The sequence below is a fragment of the Pristiophorus japonicus genome, chromosome 16 (assembly GCF_044704955.1).
Source record: "Pristiophorus japonicus isolate sPriJap1 chromosome 16, sPriJap1.hap1, whole genome shotgun sequence".
NCBI lineage: Eukaryota > Metazoa > Chordata > Chondrichthyes > Pristiophoridae > Pristiophorus > Pristiophorus japonicus.
Genome location: NC_091992.1, coordinates 10723448 through 10741681, shown reverse-complemented (window position 1 = coordinate 10741681; position 18234 = coordinate 10723448). Strand labels below are relative to the sequence as shown.

Genomic DNA, 18234 nt, shown 5'->3' with positions numbered 1-18234 from the left:
GGTTTTGATAGAGTGGATACAGAGAGAATGTTTCCAATTGTGGGGAAGAGCATAACTCGAGGCCATCAATATAAGATAGTCACCAAGAAATCCAATAGGGAATTCAGAAGAAACTTCTTTACCCAGAGAGTGGTGAGAATGTGGAACTCGCTACCACAGGGAGTGGTTGAAGCGAATAATATTGATGCATTTAAGGGGAGGATGGATAAGCACATGAGGGAGAAGAGAATAGAGGGTTGTAAGAATTAGGAGCATGAGTAGGCCATATGGCCCTTCGCTGATGGAGGCAAGGGATATGGGGATAATGCAGGAAGGTGGATTTGAGGTAGAAGATCAGCGTGATCTTGTTGAATGGCTCAAAGGACCAAATGGCCGACTGCAGTTGCTATTTCTTATGTTCTTGTGTTCAAAGTTAGATGAGGAAGGATGGGAGGAGGCTCGAGTGGAGCATAAACGCCGGCATGGACTGGTTGGGCCGAATGGCCTGTTTCTGTGCCGTATATCCTTTGTTTTTTTAAAAAGCTCTCTAATTTAGGGATACCTAAAGATTGCAACAGGAGCACTCTAGAATGCTGAATTCTTGGCTAATATGTCCGGTTTGTCTGCCCTACAGTGTATGAGTACTGGAGTGTTAATAGGATCTGGGAAACAAAAACTGGGAGCCATCATCAATCTAATCGCCTTCTACACAATTGGTTACCCCATTGGAATATCACTGATGTTTGCAGCAAAACTTGGTGTCTTGGGTAGGATTTTATTTCACATGTTTTTACTTGTCCAGGAGGTGTTTGGTGAGGCTGAGGGTCGGGAGCAGGGCGGGCGGTGTCCTCAGCATCACACTGACACGTAGCAACGTCCCTACCCCTTCAGTTAAAGGGGGGGGGTCGTTGCGAGCTCCGCAGCCGCTTTAATGGCACCCACTGGACCACCAGGGAAGGTTGCGGCCAGGCCGGTGGCCCGGTACCCAAGAGGGGGGCGGTTCAGGGCTGTGCCTGTTGGTGGCCCGGCCAAAACCGTGGCCACCATTGCCGGGCCAACAATTAAAATAAAATGGTGGCCGCGGCGGCGTGCCTTCCCCTTTAAGACTGGATGAGCCGCCTAGCCACTGGGAGCTTCCTGCCGGGAAAAGCTGTCGGGTGGGGGTGGGGGGGGGGGGGGAAACCGAGCAGCGGCCATTCCGCTCAGCGGGGCAATTTGCCTCATGGGGCAGAAAGGGGTCGCCATCAGGCCATTGGGGGTCGGTGCCTACGGAAAAAACCCGCTTCCGCCGTTCACGGCCCCGGGGACATCCGTCTACCCCTAGTCGGAAAGGCATTACCGCTCCATTACCACCTCTTTGAGGCGGTAATGGACCTTAAGGAGGGGGTCAATTTTGGCCCTCCCCAGTCTGATAAAAGTGGCCAGGTTTCCCGAGGGTATAGAAATGGAGGGAAGTTTTACCCCTTGGTTAGTGTTGAGTTAGTTGATTTTAGCCAAGGGGCAATGGTATGGGTGCGACAATTGGTATCCTGTGCCATTAGGTTGGAATGGGGGAAAGTGGGTTCCCCACTCCTGATCACAATCCAGTGCATCGATATGGATGCTGGGATCGGGATCTGGCAATTGCTATATACCCTGCTGACACTGTATATCCTGGTTAGAGAGTTTAGAACTAGTGGGTCATGGCTCGCCCCTTATCCTGAGACTATTTATAAGAACATAAGAAATAGGAGCAGGAGTAGGCCATCGAGCCTGCTCTGCCATTCAATAAGATCATGGCTGATCCGATCATGGACTCAGCTCCACTTCCCCATCCGCTCCCCTTATCCCCTTATCGTTTAAGAAACTGTCTATTTCTGTCTTAAATTTATTCTATGTCCCGGCTTCCACAGCTCTCTGAGGCAGCGAATTCCGCAGATTTAAAATCCTCTGAGAAGTAATTTCTCCTCATCTCAGTTTTAAATGGGCGGCCCCTTATTCTAAGATTATGCCCTCTAGTTCTAGTCTCCCCATCAGTGGAAACATTCTCTCTGCATCCACCTTGTCAAGCCCCCTCATAATCTTATACATTTCGATAAGATCACCTCTCATTCTTCTGAATTCCAATAAGTAGAGGTCCATCCTACTCAATCTTTCCTCATGAGTCAACCCCCTCATCCCCAGAATCAGCCTAGTGACCCTTCTCTGAACTGCCTCCAAAGCAAGTATATCCTTTCGTAAATATGGAAACCAAAACTCCACGCAGTATTCCAGGTATGGCCTCACCAATACCTTGTATAGCTGTAGCAAGACTTCCCTGCTTTTATACTCCATCACCTTTACAATAAAGGCCAAGATTCCATTGACCTTGCTGTACCTGCGTACTATCCTTTTGTGTTTCATGCACAAGTGCCCCCAGGTCCCGCTGTACTGCGGCACTTTGCAATCTTTCTCCATTTAAATAATAACTTGCTCTTTGATTTTTTTTCTGCCAGAAATTTCTTCACTCGGAGGGTTGTGAACCTTTGGAATTCTCTGCACCAGAGGGCTGTGGAGGCTGAATCCTTCAGTATATTCAAGGCCGAGAGATTTTTGGACTCTAGGGGAATCAAAGGATCTGGGGATCGGGCGGGAAAGTGGAGTTGAGGTCAAAAATCAGCCACGATCTCACTGAATGGCGGAGCAGGCTCGAGGGGCCGTATGGCCTACTACTGCTCCTAGTTCTTATGTTCTTCCGACACTCACTGCCTTGACTTTCATCTGAGCTGAGCAAGGGTACTAAAGGGCAACAGGCACTTGTGGTTATGAGGCTGGACTAGCAACCTAAAGGTTGTGGTTGTCACAAGAGTTCAATAATATATAGAGGAAAAACCTAACCGGACTTGCTTGTGGATCTCCAGTCCTGACTCGCGATGCCGTCGGCAGTGGGCCGGCCAGCCAGCCAGCCCCTTCATTCCAACGACAATTGCTGTCGAAGAAGGCCTAGCTTTCTATGGGGAATTTGGTGTGACCCTCCCACTGTCACATTCTGAGTACAAATGTGGGGGGTGGGGGGGAGATGGAAATCAGGTAAAGAAGGGGAGCAAACACCCTGAAAGAAAGTACTGTGACTGTTCACTCCAGCCATTACTGTTTTGCAGGTCTGTGGACCGGGATGTTTGCATCTGTGGTTGTGCAAATGATCTTTTTCCAGACACTGATTTACAAAATGAACTGGAACAAAGCATCCAACGAGGTACATGCAGCTAAAGGAAATTAGCTATGTCCGTACTCTTTGATAATGTATGTATTCTTCGCTTTCCCTTTTTCCCTTGTTTCCTCAGGCCACGCACAGCAGCCCGACCCAAAGCCCAGATGTGCTGCCCACATCTGGCCGCTGAGACCGCTTCCCCCATCTGGCCGCTGAATAATGTTTGCTGAGGGTCACACTCGGTGGGCAAGCGGCCACGATTCTGCCATATCGTCCATGGCTCACTTTGTGGCAGAATCGTGAGTCAGAAGGTCGTGGGTTCAAGTCCCACTCCAGGGACTTGAGCGCAAAGATCTAGGCTGACACTCCCAGTGCTGCACTGTCGGAGGTGCCACTTTTCGGAAGAGACGTTCGACCGAGGCCCCGTCTGCCCACTCGGCTGGATGTAAAAGATCCCCGGGCACTATTTCAGAGAAGAGCAGGGAAAGTTAACCCCCCCCTGTATCCTGGCCAATATTTATCCCTCAACCAACATCAGTAAAACAGATTGGGGCTGAATTTGTGGCCCCTCCCAACAGGTACAAGGTGAGCACACGCCCGCGGGGCACTGCGCGTTCCGGGTAAGGTATGCGAAGCGTGTGCACTGAAACCCGACACTTGCGATCTGTCAAGCATCCTCTTGACCGATGGTGTGAATCTGAAAGAAAAGGGCCTCTGCGGGCGGAGAGTTGGGCTATTTGTCCAACGTTGGCTCAGCAAAGGCCCTTAAAATTCTTACGCTGGCATAAGAAGGTGTAAGGCCTGCTCTTGCCAACATAAGTGTTTTTAAAAAAAAAATAGAAAATAAAATGTTTATCACTCGTTTATAAATTTTAAAACCCTGTCCATTAAGGCAAGTTTATTTTTAGTCCTGTTAAAACATATTGGAAAAAAACTTTAAAAAAAAAAAATAAGTTTTTGCGTAAAATATTTAATTAAATTGCATTTTAATTAATTTTAAATATGTAATGTGTTTTTAAAAATGTATTTAGTGTGTTTTTGGAGGTATTCCCATTCATACCTATCGCAGCTCTGTAGAAACGGAATTGCCACAAGTACGAATGGGAATACCCTTACTCTGATTGGTTGGGCCGGTCCATGTGATCCCAGGGGCGCTTGCGAAGCGCCTCCGCTCCTGGGATACGTCGGCCCCTGCGCAGGCCTTCGTGAAGAGGCCCAGGAGCGCAAGTCGCCGAACCTCCCGGACCACCAGCTAAGTTCCTAGATTTGTTGCAGGTGGGAGGCTTCCGACCGCAAAATGTGGGTCATAATCTGCTGATTACCTCATTGCTGTTTGTGGGACCTTGCTGTGCGCATCGGTTCCCACATTACAACAGTGACCACATTTTATTGGCTGTAAAGTGTTTTGGGATGTCCTGAGGTCGTGGAAGGTGTTCTATAAATACAAGTCTTTCTTTCTCAATGCCTGCACCACTCTCCAACAGCGAGATGCTGTGTGCTAAATTAAACCAGCAAAATGCTTCTTTTAAAGAGGTTGTAATGTATTTGCTTCATGGGTTCTTTGCTTAATAGCAATGTTGCAATGAATTCTTAAGAACCAGTTGGTTTATTAACAAAGGTTTAACAATCACACTACACATTACCAGTTCATCCACTCGGCTCACAACTGCATAGCTCATCATGGATGACCTAGACCCAACTGGCTGGGGTTTTATTGAGTCTTGTGAACATCACATGACTGGCTAAGCCACTCACAATGCAACAGCTCCACAACTATTTCAGTTGCACCAGTAAATCAAATGTAAACCAAGTGCCCCCTGATTAAAGGGGGGAGGGGGGAGGTGGGACCAAAACCGACACCTTAAACAAATTAACTTTTTACAATAATGGTTCAAATCAAAATTTGGTTGCCGGGGGTGATGATGCACTCCAGTCCCTCCGGCGTCCACCTCACTCGGAAGGCCGCGAGCGTACAGGTGGACCCCGCGTGCTCCATCTCTAGGGACACCCTGACTCGGCTGTAACCGCGGAAGAGAGGCAGGACGTCGGGCTGAACGACCCCCTCGACCGGCTGATGGCCCCCTTGGCCACGCCCAGGAGCAGTCCTACGAGGAGGCCTTCCGACCTGCCCGCTCCCCTCAGCACAGGGTGCCCAAAGATCAGGAGTGTGGGACTGAAGTGCAACCAGAATTTGAGGAGCAGCCTCTTCAAATAATGGCAACGGCTCTACAAACCTGGGAGCATGCTTGCAAGTGCATATGTCACAGAGGGGATTAAAACAACAAAGCCACTCAATCGGAGTGCTGCTGTCTGGTTAGCTGCTTGCTTCCGGCATTTGGGTTTGGACCTGCTGGATGAGAGGCTCCCCTCTCCAAACCACAGTACTCCGCCACCAATAAAAGCATTCTGCTGCAGGGCGCTTTGAGATTGGCCTGTCAGCTGGCTTGAAATGCCAGCTCCCACTGAAATTATCGGCACTGCCTACAGAGCTCGTGTAGTGCACCCCCAGGGAATACATCACTGGAGCAGCACAAAAGCACGTAAATGCCAGGGCTTTATAGCTGTTGGGGTAATTGTTCCTTTCTGCCTGACATGGCAGTGGAACCACATTCAACAATCACTCTCGAGGGAATTACATAAATAAAAAGAAAGACTTGCATTTATATAGCCCCTTTCACGGCCACCGGACGTCTCAAAGCGCTTTACAGCCAATGAAGTACTTTTGGAGTGCAGTCACTGTTGTAATGTGGGCAACACGGCAGCCAACTTGCGCACAGCAAGCTCCCGCAGACAGCAATGTGATGATGACCAGATAATCTGTTTTTGGTGATGCTGATTGAGGGATAAATATTGGCCCAGGACACCAGGGGATAACTCCCCTGCTCTTCTTCAAAATAGTGGCCGTGGGATTTTTTACATCCACCTGAGAGCAGACAGGGCCTCGGTTTACTGCCTTATCCGAAAGACAGCACCTCCAACAGTGCAGCACTCCCTCAGCACTGCGCTGGGAGTGTCAGCCTGGATTATGTGCTCAAATCCCTGGAATGGGACTTGAACCCACGACCTGCTGACTCCAAAGCGAGTGTGCTAACCACTGACCCACAGCTGACACTACTTGAAATATTTACCAGGCTACGGGGAAAGGGCAGGGAGAGTGAGATTAAGCAGCGAGCTCTTTCAAAGAACCAGTACAGGCACGATGGTCTGAATGGCCTCCTTCTGAATTGTATCATTCTATGATTCTAACAACTGACAGCTCTAATTTTTTTAAATAATACAGATGGGGAGGGATTCTTTGTACTGAAAATGCACCCTCTCCCAGGCACTTCCCCTTTAATTAAAGTCTTGTGCGGCACTTCCCCTTTAATGAAAGTCTTGTGCTTTATTTAAAGGCTCTGGTTAACGCGGGTGTGAAGAATGATGTGGAAGCCTCAAACAGCGCCTCTGGTGGCCAAGCTCAAAATATTTTGACAGGTACCAAGAGTTTTATGTCCACTCCAAATCACTCCCCATTTAACAGACCCGTGCCTTCCCCTGCACCCTGTGTAACATTGACGTTGAGATTCAACACCGCCTCCAGTGCGCCAGTGCAGCCTTCGGCCGCCTGAAGAAAAGAATGTTTGAAGACCAGGCCCTCAAAACTACCACCGAGCTCATTTTCTCCAGGGTGGTAGTAATACCCGCCCTCCTGTATGACTCGGAGACATGGACCATGTACAGTAGACACCTCAAGTCGCTGGAGAAATACCATCAACGATGTCTCCAAGATCCTGCAAATCCCCCGGGAGGACAGACACACCAACGTTAGCGTCCTCCACCAGGCCAACATCCCCAGCATTGAAGCACTGACCACACTTGATCAGCTCCGCTGGGCAGGCCACACTGTTTGCATGCCAGACACGAGACTCCCAAAGCAAGCACTCTACTCTGAACTCCTTCACGGCAAATGAGGCAAAGGTGGGCAGAGGAAACGTTACAAGGACACCCTCAAAGCCTCCCTGATAAAGTGCGACATCCCCACTGACACCTGGGAATCCCTGGCCAAAGACCGCCCTAAGTGGAGGAAGTGTATCCGGGAGGGCGCTGAGCACCTCGAGTCTCGTCGCCGAGAGCATTCAGAAACCAAGCAGAGGGAGCGTGCGGCAAACCAGTCCCACCCACCCTTTCCCTCAACAACTATCTGTCCCACCTGTGACAGGAACTGTGGCTCTCGCATTGGACTGTTCAGCCACTTAAGGACTCATTTTTGGAATGGAAGCAAGTCTTCCTCGATTCCGAGGGACTGCCTATGATGATGGTGTAACAAAACCATAACCCAATTTCCTTATAATCCGTCTATGATTCTGCTACACATAGCCCATAGTAAGTAATTTCATGGTATATTTTGAATAAGTTAATAACATTTAGCTGATCTGGAGTGATTGCAGAACATAGTGCAGCCTAGAGGGCACATTGCTTGCCAATAAATGTCTTTTCTTGGGGTCAGCAGCATCTGACCAGCTCCCCCAGTCAGTGCGCAATTGCAGTTCTCATTGAAACAAATGGAGCCCCAATGGGGACTGAGGTCTCCCTTTCGGCCAGCTCGGAGGGAGGGGTGGCTGGGGGTGGGGGTGGGGAGAGGGGGTGAGGAGTGGGGATGGGTGGGGAGGGGGGCGCGGGGAGGAGAACCTAAAAGATAGGCCTCCATTAGGATAAGCAACTGGAAGTTGACTTCCTTCACATACACCCTCAACAAACCCACTTCCCCAGGGAGAGTATCCTGAACAGAACTTTACTTACCATTTAATTAAAACACAAATTGTGACATTTATAAGTGTGCAGTGGATGGAGAAGCTCACGCTGATCCATCAGCAGGAGGCCAAGAATTTGCACTGCTCAGCCCATCCTGCAAGTAGCACACCCCCTCTTTGTGGATCTGATGGTCATGAAGTTTTCTTCTCAGAAGTTTGGTCCACTGGTACGATAATAAACTTGTAATGTTTCAGTGTGGTTTTCATTTGTTACCTCTAGACTTCACTATTCGAAAGCACTCCTGACCGACCTCCCTTCTTCCACCCTCCATAGGGCTCAGAATTGGCCCACCCCTTTTTTCGGCGCACTCACCAGAAATACGCTGACTTTATGGGCTGAAAAGGGTGCCGATAAAATGTCCCCCGATTCTGGCCGCTGTGTTGCCTCTCCAGGGGCTCGGCGTGGCCAGTCGAGTCGGGGGCAGAGCTAGGGCCCTGCGCCAGAAACGGTGCCGGCAGCTCTGCACATACGCATTGGAGTGTGTGCGCATGCGCAGTAGCTCCTGCCCCCAGCCTCTGTGTGTGTGTGTGTGTGTGTGTGCTGCAACGTGGGACCCGGGCCGAGTGGCCTCCCGCATAGGCCGTCCTGCTGCCTTCCTGGGCTAGAAGGCCACAACAAGCAGGTTGGTGTGGGTCCCAAGCCAGGGTGGGGGGGAAGTTTTAATCCATTTCGGGGGGGCGGGGGGCAGGGGGCAGGAGAGTTTTGATCCGGGGGGGTGGGGGAGGGGGGGGTGATAACTGTGCAGCCAGTAATTTTAAGGAGCTTACTCAAGACTTTCCTTAACCCTGTTGATGAAAATACTTTCCTAACCAAGTTAATTGAAAATACTTTCAAATACATCATCAATTGTTGAACATTAGATTTGGTGGAATAATTTTGCTTGAATTTTCAAAGTATTTAAAAGCATAAAACAAAGTAAATTTCCTGGCTATATGCTATAAAATATTTCTATGATGGTGGGGGAGCGTCGGCACAGGGAGAACATAAGAATTACGGGCAGGAGGTGCTTCTATTTTTTTATTTGGATATTCTGAAAAAATTAAGTAAATATGTTTTATCTCTTTACTTCTTTTACTGTTGTAGTTTAAGCTTCCATGAATGCTTCTGTTGTATAGTAAATTAACTTTGCAAAGTTTGTCATATGATGTCCTGTATAGCTGTTGGATCCTATTCACATTCTTTAGTCAAGTCAGTAAGTTCTGCTAGCCTTCGATGTACCTACCTGCGCTGATTTCTTAACTCTGCAAGGGTTTTCTGTGCGGCCACAAGTGGCCACATACGCTGGCCTAAGTTAGTTTGGAGCAACTATTAGCTGTCCAAAGTGGCCTAAATGGCCAAAACGGGCATAGGTGGCTGGTAACACCCCCTTTTGAAAAATATTAAACTAAACTTTAAAAAAAATCCCAAGTAACTCACTTACACTGGCGCACATTGATTGTGCAAAATGGGGATTTTTAAGATACTCCAGAAAAATCAAGTTGCTCCAAAAAAAAACGGAGCAAATCCTGGCCAATTTTGAGTCCTATAACCTGAGCTCATCCAAAACCCTGCCATCCCTATCCCTACTCGCACCAAGTCCTGCTCACCCATCGCCCCTGTGCTCACTGGCCCACATTGGCTCCCAGTTGAGCAATGCCTCAATTTTAAAATTCTCATCCTTGTTTTCAAATCCCTCCATGGCCTCGACACTCCCCATCTCTGTAACCTCCTTCAGCCAAGATCTTTGAGCTCCTCCCATTCTGGCCTCGTGCGCATCCCTGATTTGAATCACTACACCACCATTGGTGGCCGTGCCTTTAGCTGGCTGGGCCCTGAGCTCTGGAATTCCCTTCCTAAATCTCTCGGTCTCACTACCTCTCTCTTTCTCCTCCTTTTAGACATTCCTTAAAATCTATCTCTTTGACCAAGCTTTTGGTCATCTGCCCCAATATCTCATGTGGCTCGGCATCAAATTTTGTTTGAGAACGCTCTTGTGACGCACCTTGGGATGTTTTACTACGTTAAAGGCGCTATATAAATGCAAGTTGTTATATTTTTGCTTTACAGAAAACATGGAAGTGGACAGCAACACAGAAATGGAACAAATGCTAGTTGAGTCTTGTGCGACAGAATCTGTCGTTACGGTTGGAGACATTTTGCCCATGAAGCAACTGATTATTCGTCGTGGACTTGCCCTCCTTTCCGGGCCAATTATACTGGCAATTGGACTTGCCATCTACTTTACTGTTCCCACTGGCGTGGATAGACCCCAATGAACTTGGCAGAGACAAAGCGTGGATTAGGGCTATTTCCTGTAGCACGAGGGAGAACAATTGGTGTGATACTTTTCACCCAAAGAAAAACAGAAGTCAAGGTTTACAGGGAACAGGGCTGTTGCTACAGAAACTGGACAAAGGAATACCTGTCTGGTAATTCAAGTGCAATACAGATTGGACTTCTGGTCCGGCACCCTCAGGACCTGAACTGGAGAATTTTCCGAACCACGGGAGGTCAGTATATGATAGACCCTACATAAGCATACGCCTAGCCGAGGCTTACCAGTCCCTGTACAGTGCTGCTCACCGCTCGCCTGGACTATCTTCTTCAACCAATCCTGCAACTTGGCGTGCCTCATGCATTTCGTATTTTCATGTATTTCCCCACCCGCGCAAAGCGGCAGTTCCGCAAACTAATGCCGAACGACGGATGTTTCCGGACCAGAGAGTCCCAGACCAGAGAGATTCATACGTACTGAATCCAGAAGTTGCTTTTTAACATGGATACACGGGTGATATTTTCTTAATCTTTTCAACTGCTCTCATTAAAAAAAAAAAAAAAAAAAAAAAAATTTGTGCATTTTGGTGTTTTGAGTGCTTAGTGGAGAAGACTGAATCTGAATGATTGTCAAAAGAACCAAAGGCGATGTGAGGAAAAAATTTTTTTGTTACACTGCGAGTGGTCAGGATTTGGGCAGTGGATACAGATTCAATTGTGGCCTTCAAAGGGGAATTGGATAAATACTTGAAGGAGGAAAAAAAAAAATTCAGCGACATGGGGAGAGAGCGGGGGAGTGGGACTGACTGCATTGCTCTTTGAAAGAGCCGGCACCGGCTGGATGGGCCAAATGGCCCCCTCCTGTGCGGTACTATTCAATGATTCTATGAATGATATCTCTAGAAGGTAAACTATGCAGAAACAACCAGAGTGTAGTCATGATAATAGTTTCATCCTTTTATGAAACATTATTATTATTGATGCGTGAAAATAAATACATTTCACCCACCTTAAAGATTCCTTTCTTGTGTCTATCTGTCTCCCAAGTTTTAGTGAGCTTTGGGCACAGTTCCTTATCTTGTGATGTTAAATAATGATTGAAAAATTACCCTAGAACATGTGATACTAAATCCACGGGTCACAACAGCCATTTGAAATACAATTCCATTAATTATTGACTTTATATGGTACACTTACAGGAACATAGGAGCAGGAGGAGGCCATTCAGCCCCTCGAGCCTGTTCTGCCATTCAGTGAGATCATGGCTGATCTGTGATCTAACTCCATATACCAGCCTTTGGCCCCTATCCCTTAATATCTTTGGTTAACAAAAAGCTAGCAGTCTCCGATTTTAAAATGAACAATTGATCTAGCATCGATTGCCGTTTGCGCAAGAGAGTTCCAAATGTCTACCATCCTTTGTGTGTAGAAGGGGTTCCTAATTTCACTCCTGAAGGGTCTGGCTCTAATTTTTAGACTCCCCAATCAACAAAAATAGTTCCTCTCCATCTACCCTATCTGTCCCCCTTAATATCCTGAAAACTTCAGATCATCCCTTAACTTTCTAAATTCCAGGGAATACAACCCTAGTTTGTGTAAAATCTCCTCGTAACTTAACCCTTGAAGCCCGGGTATCATTCAGCTAGGAGTACAAAGTGAGGCCCCACCTGGAATATTGTGTTCAGTTTTGGTTTCCTAATCTGAGGAAGGACGTTCTTGCTATTGAGGGAGTGCAGCGAAGGTTCACCAGACTGATTCCAGGGATGGCTGGACTGACATATGAGGAGTGACTGGATAACCTGGGCCTTTATACATTGGAGTTTAGAAGGATGAGAGGGGATCTCATAGAAACATATAAGATTCTGACTGGACTGGACAGGCTAGATGCGGGAAGAATGTTCCCGATGTTGGGGAAGTCCAGAACCAGGGGACAGAGTCTTAGGATAAGGGGCAGGCCATTTAGGACTGATGAGAAACTTCTTCACTCAGAGAGTTGTTAACCTGTGGAATTTCCTGCCGCAGAGAGTTGTTGATGCCAGTTCATTGGATATATTCAAGGGGGAGTTAGATATGGCCCTTACGGCTAAAGGGATCAAGGGATATGGAGAGAAAGCAGGAAAGGGGTACTGAAGGAATGATCAGCTATGATCTTATTGAATGGTGGTGCAGGCTTGAAGGGCCGAATGGCCTACTCCTGCACCTATTTTCTATGTATTCTAAACGTAACAATTGGCGACGAATAATAGATCACAAACTTTCACACGATTATGGCTGCCATTGGTATTCTTGAGAGATTTATTGAGGGTGATGGTTGGGAAGCTTTCGTTGAGCGTCTTGACCAGTACTTGAGGGCCAACGAGCTGGAAAAGGAAGAAACTGCAGTCAAGCGCAGGGCGATTCTCCTCACCGTTTGTGGGTCCACGATATATGGCCCCATCAAAAATCTGCTCGCATTGACGAAACCAACGGTGCAAGACATATGAAGAGTTGTGCACGCTAGTTCGGGAACACCTCAAGCCGAAGGAGAGCATCTTGGTGGCCTTTATCGCTTTTATACGCACCATCGCTTCGAGGACCAGGACGTGACGAGCTATGTCGCCGACCTAAGATGCCTTGCGGGACCGTGCGTATTTGCTGGATTTTTGGGAGAAGTGTTACGGGACTGTCTCTTGCTTGAAATCGGCCACGAGATCATTCTTCACAAACTGCTGTCAGCCGAAGCCCTAGATCTGAGCAAGGCCATCACGATAACCCAGGCTTTTATGTCCACGAGCGATAACACTAAATAGATATCATTGCAGCATCGGAACTCACCGGCAAGTACTCTGCATAAAATAACGCCTTCAGCAGGCAGAACTGTAATTGGCAGGGCCTACACGCCCGCAGAGGCCAGATCGAGGATGACAGAGTCCGCCGTGGGGAGTGAATGCGAATCCATTAGCACCATGTTGGCGCTGCAGGGGTAATCATCGAGCCCATCAATATCGATTCAAGCACTACGTGTGCAAGGGCTGTGGAACAATGGGGCACCTCCAGTGAACGTGCAGACGTGCTGCGACTCACCACGTGGCAGAGTCGGCAGAAGATGACTGATCCGGCGCGGATCACGCTGAACGAGCAAGAGAGGCTGAAGAGGAAGTGTATAGGGTATTCACCTTCACTGTTAGTGTTAGTGTTTATCAGAAGAATCACTCAACACTCAGTCGGTTCCAACGTCAATGCGGCCTTTATTAACGCCAGCGGGGAGGAAGCCTCAGGACTGGATCCAGGCACTTCACTCCACAGAACAAAGGGTTTCATGGATCTTTATATGTTTTACAACAGTTTACTACAGTTACATCATATAGATTATAAATTCAATTAGACCAATAGATAGAGTTAGTTTCTAAACATAAAGTGGCTCATGTGTTGCTAAGAGATGTGTTGCTAAGTGGTGTGTTGCTAGGAACGACTCATGTTCCAGGCCCCCCTTATCTTACTGTCCTTGGGTGCTGTCTTTGGTAGCCTCCTTATCTTAATCCTGTTAGTCGTATTGTCCTTACTTCCACCAGAACATTTAGTCCTGAGGCCTGGCTGATTAAAGACACCTGCAGAATTTGCTCGTTATTCCTGTGTGTGGGAAACAACAATTATCAGTTTCCAGGAATGTGGTCTAATTCAGCTAACAGAAATCCCTTGAGGCTTCACTGGTAGCCATTTTATGATACAAGTTACATATAGTTCTAACCTTATACTACAGGTGCCGTTGCCCTAGGGTGCCTAATGCCTACAACACCACCAAAAGCCCTCCGATAATGTTAAGTCAAATTAAATGTCATTCCAGTTTCCATGGAATTGGACATGGGGGCGAGTTAGTCAATTATGAGCCAGAAGGCTTTTGAGAAACTCTGGGGCAACAAGGCACAAAGGCCAAAACTAAGCCCAATCCACACCAAGCTGCGCACTCACACCAAAGAGCTCATACCAGTCATTGGCAGTGCGGCAGTGAAGATATCATACGATAGAGCTGTGCATGATTTACCACTATGGATTGTACCAGGCGATGGCCCAACACTGTTCGGCAGAAGCTGGCTAGGAAAGATCCGATGGAACTGGGACAACATCAAAGCACTGTCTTCGGAAGATGATGCCTCGTGCACCCAAGTGCTAAACAAATTCCCATCGTTATTCGAGCCAGGCATCGGCAACTTCACAGGCGCCAAAGTGCAGATCCATCTCGTCCCTGATGCACGACCCGTTCATCAAGGCCTGAGCGGTTCCATTAATGATGCAAGAGAAAGTAGAGATCGAGCTGGACAGACTTCAACAAGAGGGGATCATATCGCCAGTCGAGTTCAACGAGTGGGCCAGGCCAATTGTTCCGGTGTTGAAGAGCGATGGGACGGTCAGAATCTGCGGGGACTACAAGGTAACGATCAACCGAGTCTCGTTACAGGACCAGTACCTACTACCCAAAGCGGATGACCTGTTTGCAACGCTGGCAGGGGGGAAATCATTCACCAAGCTGGATCTAACCTCTGCTTATATGACACAGGAGTTGGCTGAACCTTCGAAAAAATTGACGTGCATCAACGCGCACAAAGGACTGTTCATATACCACAGATGCCCCTTTGGACTTCGTTCGGCAGCGACCATCTTCCAGAGGAACATGGAGAGTCTGCTGAAATTGGTTCCACGCACCATGGTGTTCCAAGACGATATCTTGATCACTGGCCACAACACTACCGAACACTTGCACAACCTGGAAGAGGTTCTCAAATGACTGGACAGAGTGGGACTCAGGTTGAAACGTTCCAAGTGTGTTTTCCTGGCGCCAGAGGTCGAATTTCTGGGGAGAAAGATTGCGGCGGAGGGCATCAGACCCACAGACTCCAAGACGGAGGCCATTAAGAATGCACCCAGACCACAGAATGTACCCAGACCACAGAATGTGACGGAGCTGCGTTCGTTCCTGGGACTCTTCAACTATTTTGGTAACTTTCTACCGGGGTTGAGCACTTTGCTGGAACCTTTGCATTTATTGCTATGTAAGGGTGACTACTGAGTTTGGGATAAAGCTCAAGAGACAGCCTTTAACAAGGCCAGAAACCTGCTATGTTCTAACAAGTTACTTGTATTGTATGACCCGTGCAAACGTTTAGTACTAGCTTGTGATGCATCTTCATATGGGGTTGGTTGTGTGTTGCAGCAAGCCAATGTGTCAGGCAAACTGCAACCGGTTGCATATGCGTCCAGAAGCTTGTCTAAGGCTGAAAGAGCCTACAGTATGGTTGAAAAAGAAGCATTAGCATGCGTGTACGGGGTTAAGAAAATGCACCAATACCTATTTGGGCTCCAGTTCGAGCTCGAAACCGACTACAAACCGCTCATTTTGTTGTTCTCAAAAAGCAAAGGTATTAACACCAATGCTTAGTGCCCATCTTTGGATGTGGGACGAACGTTTTCTGCGTATGGTTATGTAATCCGCCACAGACCAGACACTCGGAACTGTGCTGATGCCCTCAGCCGGCTACCATTGCCCACCACCGGGGTGGAAATGGCGCAACCCACAGACTTCCTCCTTGTAATGGATGCTTTTCAGAGCGAGAGGTCACCTGTCATGGCTCGCCAGATCAGGACCTGGACTAGTCAGGACCCGGTGCTATCACTAGTAAAAAGCTGCATCCTTAATGGAAGCTGGTCAGTGGTCCCGGGGAAATGCAAGATGAAATTAAGCCGTTTCACCGATGCAAGGCCGAAATGTCCATCCATTCGGACTGCCTCCTATGGGGGAATCGTGTAATTTTGCCAATAAATGGCAGGGAAACATTTATATGCGACCTTCACCAAGGGTTCATGTAGGTTTCACTGGCCCCTTTCTTGGAAAGATGATCCTTGTAGCAGTGGACGCTTACTCTAAATGGATTGAATGTATAATAATGTCGTCATGAACGTCCACTGCCACCATTGAAAGCCTCCGGGCCATGTTCGCCACCTATGGTTTTCCCGACGTCCTTGTGAGTGACTGGACCATGCTTCACCAGCTCGGAATTCAACAAGTTCATGACCCGCAATGGCATCAAGCATGTCAGGTCTGCGCCACTTAAGCCCGCATCCAATGGTCAAGCAGAACGGGCAGTCCAAGCCATCAAGCAGAGCTTGAAACGCATGACTGACAGTTCCCTGCAGACCTGGTTATCTCGGATTCTGCTCAGCTACCGCACGCGACCCCACTCGCTTACTGTATTTCCCCCTGTAGAATTGCTAATGAAGAGAGCACTCAAAGCCAAGCTCTCCTTAGTCCACCCAGATCTCAATGATCATGTAGAAACCTGGCGTAACCGGCATAACATGTACCACGATCGCGCGGCTGTATCGCCTGACATTGAGGTTAATGACCCTGTGTTTGTTTCTTACTTATGGTCATGGTCCCAAATGAATTGCTGGCACTGTGTTAGCCAAGGAGGGGAATAGAGTGTTTGTTATCAAACTTTTGAATGGACAAATGTGCGGAAAGCACTTGGATCAGACCAAACTGCAGTTCACTGACAACCAAGAACAGTTTGAAGAGGACATTCCCATCATTGATCCACCCCACACACACCCAACCAGCAATCGACCTCACTGTCAACCACGAGGATGAACCCACCATGTCCAACAGTCCGATCAGACCAGCCACACTGCAGTGCAGCAATGATCCGACCAACTCACCCATGCCCGGACTTCAACTCAGGCGATCAACCCGGGAACACAGAGCCCCGGATAGCCTCAACTTGTGAATAACTTGTACATAAGACTTTGCGGGGGGAATGATGTTATGTATGTAAACATTACCAATGTATAAGACTTGCCACCAGGGGGCGTACCTGTGGGAGACTCAAGGGTCACCTGCACACCCCAACAAGCAGGTATAAAAGGCAGACTACCACACTGCTTCCTCACTCTGGAGTTACAATAAAGAGACCAAGGTCACAACACTTTGAACTTAAGCTATACAGTCTTGCGGAGTTATTCTAAACGTAGCAATTGTGTCACCGCAAAATCAAAGTAAAGGCAGTCGCATCAAAATTTAGCCTCCCCACTAACGCGTTGTCCCAGTGCACGGGGGTTTCAGAGTATCATCACCACAAACTTATAGCAAGGTAGGTTTGTTCCTGCACGTTTGAGTCCCAGTCTAACCATGCTGCCGTGGGGAGCGGAAGGGCGATACTTCCCTGTCGAGAGGAGGGGAAACCAGAGAGAGGGAGTCACTCGCACATATCCTGATGGCTGGTCACAAAAGGAAGACAGACTTGCATTTATATAGCACCTTTCATGACCTCACAGCATCCCAAAAGCACTTTACAGCCAATGATGTACTTTTTAAAAGTGTAGTTACTGTTGCAATGTAGGAAACGCGGCAGCCAATTTGCGCACAGCAAGCTCCCGCAAACAGCAATGTGATAATTACCCAGATAATCTGTTTTTAGGTGTTGTTTAAAGGACAAATATGCATTGGCAAAGGTGTTTGAGCATATGATCTGCTCATGTAAGCCACAGTGTGGTGTATGGTACAAGAGAGCTAGGAACTGGGGGGGAAACAACTTTACGTCTTTGGTCCTGCCATTCATAGGATTACATTGGATATACAGCACAGAAACAGGCCATTGGGCCCAACCAGTCCATTGCCGGTTTATGCTCCACTCGAGCCTCCTCCCGTCTTTCCTCATCTAAATCTATCAGCATAACTCTCCCGAGACAACAGCGAAGTTTAAAATCCAACCTTTATTGTCCAAAGCATAATGTAACAAAGTATTTTCTATTATTTTGCATTATATTGAATTGTGGGTTTAATTGGAAAATTTCTCCATTTATAATCTGCTTTATTGAATTCCTGATCTAAGCCTAATTTTCATAGCCAATGAGGTTAGATAGCTATCCAGATTTAGTTGTACTTTTGAGCTACAACTACTGACTACCAAGAGATGGATCCAGGAATAATTCAACTTGTTATATATGTAAACTTGTATTTACTCTGTACAGCCACCAGAGGGCTCATCCCCTGGAGTCCCAAGGGATTCTAT

The 18234-nt window shown here is 47.7% G+C and overlaps 2 protein-coding genes across 3 annotated transcripts in view; both read left to right on the top strand.

The window, feature by feature from the left end:
- LOC139226317 (multidrug and toxin extrusion protein 1-like) overlaps positions 1–10210 on the top strand; it is a 46497-nt gene extending 36287 nt beyond the window's left edge. Inside the window, exons 14-17 of one of the 2 annotated variants that reach the window (XM_070856982.1) lie at positions 614–746; positions 3099–3193; positions 6541–6622; positions 9986–10210. In XM_070856982.1, the coding sequence (XP_070713083.1) occupies positions 614–746; positions 3099–3193; positions 6541–6622; positions 9986–10194 (519 nt within the window). In that variant the 3' untranslated portion in view covers positions 10195–10210. Of the gene's footprint in view, positions 1–613; positions 747–3098; positions 3194–6540; positions 6623–9985 lie in introns of those variants that run through there. The other variant, XR_011587236.1, reaches the window with a different exon arrangement.
- A 173-nt stretch (positions 10211–10383) lies between these two features.
- The window catches only part of LOC139226316 (multidrug and toxin extrusion protein 1-like), a 78322-nt gene continuing 70471 nt past the window's right edge, over positions 10384–18234 (top strand). Inside the window, exon 1 of the mRNA XM_070856981.1 lies at positions 10384–10428. The gene's annotated coding sequence lies outside the window, so the exon portion shown is untranslated. The remainder of the gene's footprint in view (positions 10429–18234) is intronic.